The 5,901-nt window shown below is 38.5% G+C and overlaps 1 protein-coding gene across 3 annotated transcripts in view; it reads left to right on the plus strand.

Moving 5' to 3' along the window:
* Positions 1-5,901, plus strand: part of TENM1 (teneurin transmembrane protein 1) — a gene marked incomplete at its 5' end in the record, with an annotated part of 652,563 nt that overhangs the window by 544,235 nt on the left and 102,427 nt on the right. For 2 of the 3 annotated variants that reach the window (XM_079765170.1, XM_079765172.1), the window contains 2 exons: positions 429-449; positions 5,645-5,877. In XM_079765170.1, coding sequence (XP_079621296.1) covers positions 429-449; positions 5,645-5,877 — 254 coding nt within the window. The remainder of the gene's footprint in view (positions 1-428; positions 450-5,644; positions 5,878-5,901) is intronic. The other variant, XM_079765171.1, reaches the window with a different exon arrangement.

The following is a 5,901-nucleotide window of genomic DNA, read 5'->3' on the forward strand; positions in this document are numbered from 1 at the left end:
AAACCTTATTTTGTATCTGAATCACCAGCTGAGTTTGTTAAAAATAAAATCCCCATGTTCCTCTCTCACCTCGAGATTCTGCTTCAGTATGACTGGGAGAGCCCCAGGAAATTGCACATATGGCAAGAGCCCTAGTGATTCTGATAAAAAATGGTCCAGAGAGGGCTTTTTTGCAAAAACTGCCTTAGAGCTTTGCCCACCCACCAAACAGGATGTTCAATCACCTTGATACCATCTTAGGAGGAGAACCAGCAGGGATTGGGTCCACTCTGGCTTGCATATCTGACTAAATGATCCCTATAGAGTCTCTCTGACAACCACAAGCTGAGTTAGGATTGGTGTGTCTGGTGAGATTTGCCCTGTTGAATGATACTGATGCCTCTCTATTTGCTTTTACTTGCTACTCGTGGATACCTTGTGCACCCTAGAAACAGAGACACCAGACATAGGTAAGCAAATCACGTGGGCAGCTGCCTAATGCCCCTTCTTGCCTAAGAGGCCACTTCCTAATAATGTGCTAACAGGGAAATTTTACTTCTTAACTAAGGTTAAAGGAATAATGTGAAAGTGAACTTGGAAGTTCTGACTCAGGTAAGTTTCTTCCAAAAGAATGCCACTAAGTGGGAATTTGCTGGAGGACCAGAATATACTGAAGAGATATTAAGTGACAGCTTGTTGCTCAGCACTTTAGGGGAAAGCGAGACCTTAAGTGTCTTCATTTTTTCCTTAGGTGATATCACAACTGAGACTGTAAGTTCCAATAGCTTCAGTGCTTTCCAGTTGCAGGTAGAGAGAGAGGGGGAATGCAGCGGGCTTCCTTGATCCAGAAATACAGTTGATAAGAATAATAAGAGACAGTGACCACATGATCTTCCTGAACAAGATGTTTCCTTTTTTTCTTTTATGTGACCTCATGGTTTCTAATCCTTCTCACCAAAAAGAAATAATAGAAAAGCTGTAAACTGACCATTTACCAACAATGACACAAAGCTCCAAAATTAATCATAATGAGTATTTCTGTTCAATTTGTTTATGCATTACACTTGTCAAAACTGTTCTAAATTACCTGAAATTACCAAGGAGAAAATTGAATTTGTTCACTTCCGAATGCCAATTGTCATCACAATGGCACTGATAGGATTTTTAATTTGGATTTTGTTTGGGAAGATGCCACTTCCTAAATGCCAGTGCACACGCTCAGCCTTGTTACTTTAGCATAACTAATTTCTTAAACAAATTAGGTTGGTTGTCAAATTGCTTACTGGTAAAGTGTTGCATAGTATTAATTATCAGCATTAATTGCCCGTTTTACAATCTGATTTTTAACTAGCATGAATGAAGTGATTTTTGTTCAGTTGAAGGGCATTGCCCAAATGTAAAACTAACCAGAAGGTGACAGTAAGTCTAACAATGAAGTTATAAAATAAATCTTCACATATCTCAAATTGCAATATGCATTTAGACATGAGGGATTCTAATAAATTGGAATTTAGTCCAGTGTTTTTTCTTTGTCGGGTATGGCATGTTTTCAGAGAGTAAAAAGAAACCAATCTAAAAAGAACTGAAGTATGCTTGGGAAATGGCATGAAATAGCAAGAAATGACATATCAGTATAGGAGACCTTCCTGACTGTTGTCTGTCAAGAAAATAACATTAATCAGATTTGAATTTGGTTTGTTGGACTATTCCATTTTCTAAAGGCCAGTGCACAAAGTTTAAGAACAGCTGAACCAAATAGGATATGCTGCTCAGATAGAAGAAGGCAAGAACACACTGATTTTTTTTTCTTTGCTATCTTTAGAACCATAATATTCTGAAGGTATTTTGTACTCTCAGTCACATATGCTCTAATCTACTCTTAGTCCAGGCACAGGCTTGTTAGTGACCCTGGGCAAGCCTTCTATGTGTCTGGGTTTCCCCAACTGAGATTTAAGGAGAATGACTATTCTAACTACCCTCACAGGCACATTGGGAGTATTCGATAATAAATGAATGCAATACATTCCAAAGTGCTTTTGTACAAATGCCATTTCTCTTGGAAAACCAGCCCATGGACTTTTCCTAAACAAAACCTAATTCGTCTGGCTTAGGTGAAACTTCCATAAACAGGCTACCGAGGTATTGAAAGTTATTTTCAGGAAGGGTTGTGACCCCTTCTCCTCGAGTCTAGAAAGATATAAGGGCATGAGGAAATTTTATTCTGAAGGCAAAAATTCAACCAGATATGTAAACACTTTTACTCAAACCCCTATTTAAGCAGTCTTTGCTACAGAGATGCTTTGTCTGATATGACTGCCAAATCAATTCTGGAGTCTGTTGGGGCCCTTTACAGTTTATTTACAGCAGCTGTCATGGTGGTTCCAGGGTTGAAGATGTCCCTGGAATCTACCGGATTCTCTTATTTGATGAAGGTAAGTAGAAAAAAATCAAGTATTCCAATTGGATCTGATTTTTTGGCCAATTAAAACTCTAAACTGGGTCTTTCATCTGTATTTGCAAGCCTTTACTGTCCTTCACATGCATAAATATTCTTAGAGGGCAAATACAATTACAAATAGAATCAGGAACATGCCAGTCCTTAAGGATATCTTAATTATTCTGATGACCTCTCCTCTCCATTTTGCTTGGCAAGTAGCCAAGGCCTGAACTCTTCTATGTCTTAGTTAGTTTCATGTCCTTCAGTTCAGTTTAGTTCAGCACTTACTGAACATCGACCCTGTTAGACACTCTGTTGGCACTGAGGATAGAGAGATGAATACAGTTCCTGCCTGCAAAGAGCTCAGAGTGTAGTTGCAGGAGAGAAAATAATAGTGCTTAATGCCCAGATCTCAGTTTCCAATACCATCCTCCAATAAAAGTAACCAGGGGTCCTTAGAGAAATGACTCATTCTAGTACTGGGGCAGGGATTACATATGATGAGCCTGGAGCATCTTGTAGTTCCAAAAAGTAAGGAAGTGGAAAGAAAGAAAGAAAAAGAAAGAGAGAGAGAGAGAGAGAGAGAGAGAGAGAGAGAGAGAGAGAGACCCCCCACACTGATGGGGGTATGTCAAAGGGGCACACCAGCCAATAAAAATTCTGCTCCCAAGGGTTAAAGCTAGAACAATTTGAGTAACAAAATAAAGTAGCGTTGGATTTTAACGCAAAGTATAAAACAAATATCCATGGGTCCATACTTCTATAAATGGTTGAATTCATACATAAATGGAGGAAAAGAGATAACGCTCTCATGCAGAACAATTTCAGATCATTTATGTAGATACTCCACCCTCAAGGAGGTACAGATAAGTCCCCACTTGTTAAGTGTTACCTTCGCTGAGTGACTTACTTCCAAAGAGTACAATATGAATTGTGGGAGAGAAAGAGTAATTTTACAGTAGAGGAACCTTACAAACACTACCTCAGACAAGCAATCAAGATCAACATCAACAGTGTTGTCATTTTGATATTATGTACCCTTGATTTGATTTGATGAAAATGGCACTATACCCCTGTGGTCTTCCTCCTCAAAACCTATAACCACTGTCTCACTATGAGAAAAAAAAATCAGATACATTTGAGTATAGGGCATCCTACAAAATACTCAATCAATACTCCTTAAAACTGTTCAGGTCATCAGAAATAAGTCTCAGAAACTACCATAGCTCAGAGGAGCTTAAGGAGGCATGATGACTAAATATAATGTGGTATCTTAGACGGAATCCAGGAACAGAAAAGGGAATTAGGTAAAAACTAAGGAAATCTGAATAAAGTATGGAGTTTAGTTAATGATTTTTAAAAATAATGCTAATACAATGTGATAGGTGCTGCTATGTCATGTGTCCCTCCTCTCTGCTCATTTCTCTTCCTCTCTACTCTTACTGTAACTCTTGGATTTATGACAGTCATAGCCTTTTTACTGATCTGACCCCCCACTAGAGTGAGTTTCATGAAAAAAGAGGCTGTATTGTACACACAAGTAGGTCTCCAAACCATAGCACAGTTCCTAGACACATTGTTTGCACTTAGTAAACATGTTTCTAATGGATTAATGACAAATACACAATACATAAATGGTGCCAAGGAAGGAGTTCAGGTGAGAGATGATGGGGCCTTAGACTAATGGCAGTGGAGTTAAAGAGAAGTGGGAAGATTAGAGAAGAGTTTAGAATGACGGAAAGAAGGAGGAGTAAGTGGTTTCTGGCTTGACAACTGGGTGTGAGGCAAAGTTCTGGGCAGTGAGCACTTTAGAGATTAAAAAAAAAAGGTTACTCTCCAAGTTCTCATGGTTTATTGGGGGATACAAATACAAAAATTATTAATATGTATTTAATCCCCAGAATAAAGGTGAGCATAGTGCAAATAATCCAGACTGGAGATTTAGAGAAGGCTTCCTTCGGGAGAGAATGTCTGAGTAAAGCTTTAAAAGGCATGTGGGAATTTATTAAGTGGGGAAAAACTTGTATACCACAACAAGAAATGTTAAAATGTTTTTAGAGTTTTTAAAGATGGCAGCCGAATGATCCAAATAACTCTGGAGGTAGTGTGAGGAAAAATGGATTTCAGATTTCTAAAACACCTCCTATCAACAGGACTATAAGAAATATTCCAGGCCAAAGATTATGAGCGTTGTAACTACTGGTATGGCTGGAGGAATCGAAGAAAAGAATGGTTCTGAAAGCTAGTTTATGGGTACAATTGCTTGTAGAGAGGAAAGGAGGGAGTAAGGGTTAAACTTCCAGGTTTGGGGCTTGGATAATGTCAACAGTACATGAATTTTAGGTTCAAGCAAAATATCTCCTAAACCAGTTTACTGCAGCCATAAAAAATGAAATTAGGAAGAATCAAAATTAATGAATGAGCTCAGTTATGTATGCAGAAAAAAAAACCCACAAGAGATCCCATGTGAATATGCAATTGAAGAGTTTCCGGAATACCAAAATCCAATCAAGGTAACTTTAGTGTCATCTTTAGAGGCATCACTGATTGTGATTATAACCAAAAAAAAAAAATGGGGAGGGGGGGAGTCCAAATACAATCAGTTCTATCATGTCCTGAAGAAGGAAAAATGGATTAGAAAAGTGTGGCAGTCAGATTAAAAAGGAAGCTTGGAGAGGGAAAGTTTGGCAAGGTATCTCCAGCACACCAATCCTTAAGCAACTCTCCTCTACCTTTGTACATCCCTTTCAATTTACAACAGGAGCTTGGAAGGATGATAGTGTCTGCAAGCGAGTCAGGAAGCCTGGAAGAGAGGTAGGTTTATGAGGGATAAGAAAGGCAGGAAAAGAGAATAACTTAATATTTGGGAATTGGTGACTGTGAGACATCTAGGTAGTCATCTAGTAGTTATTTGGAGAAGTGGGTATGAAAGGTATGTATGAAAAAAATGACTTCCTGGGACTTACTCTCTTCTGTTTTTGCCTCTACCCACAATGAATGTTATTGAAATATCAACATCATTATAGGTTAGCAGTACACAGTGAATTTTTCTATACCCAGATCCATTACTAGAAAAACAAAGAAGTATCCATCTCCTCAGTACATAAAAAGGAAGGTACTTGAATTCTTTCATCTGTTAAGAGAATTTTCCATTTGTGATGAAAGGCAGCCCCCAGGGTTGTATACTGAACAAATTTCTTTGAATAACTTTATCTTTCTCTTCCTTAGCACAAGTCCTGCTCACAAATACTATCTGGCTATGGACCCTATGTCTGAATCACTTTATCTATCAGACACCAATACTCGAAAAGTCTACAAGTTGAAATCTCTTGTGGAAACAAAAGATCTGTCTAAGAATTTTGAAGTGGTGGCAGGAACAGGTGATCAGTGCCTTCCGTTTGACCAGAGTCATTGTGGAGATGGTGGGAGAGCATCGGAAGCTTCACTGAACAGTCCTCGAGGTAAAAAAAAAATCCATTGGTCAT

Source organism: Cnephaeus nilssonii, assembly GCF_951640355.1.
Source record: "Cnephaeus nilssonii genome assembly, chromosome: X".
NCBI lineage: Eukaryota > Metazoa > Chordata > Mammalia > Chiroptera > Vespertilionidae > Cnephaeus > Cnephaeus nilssonii.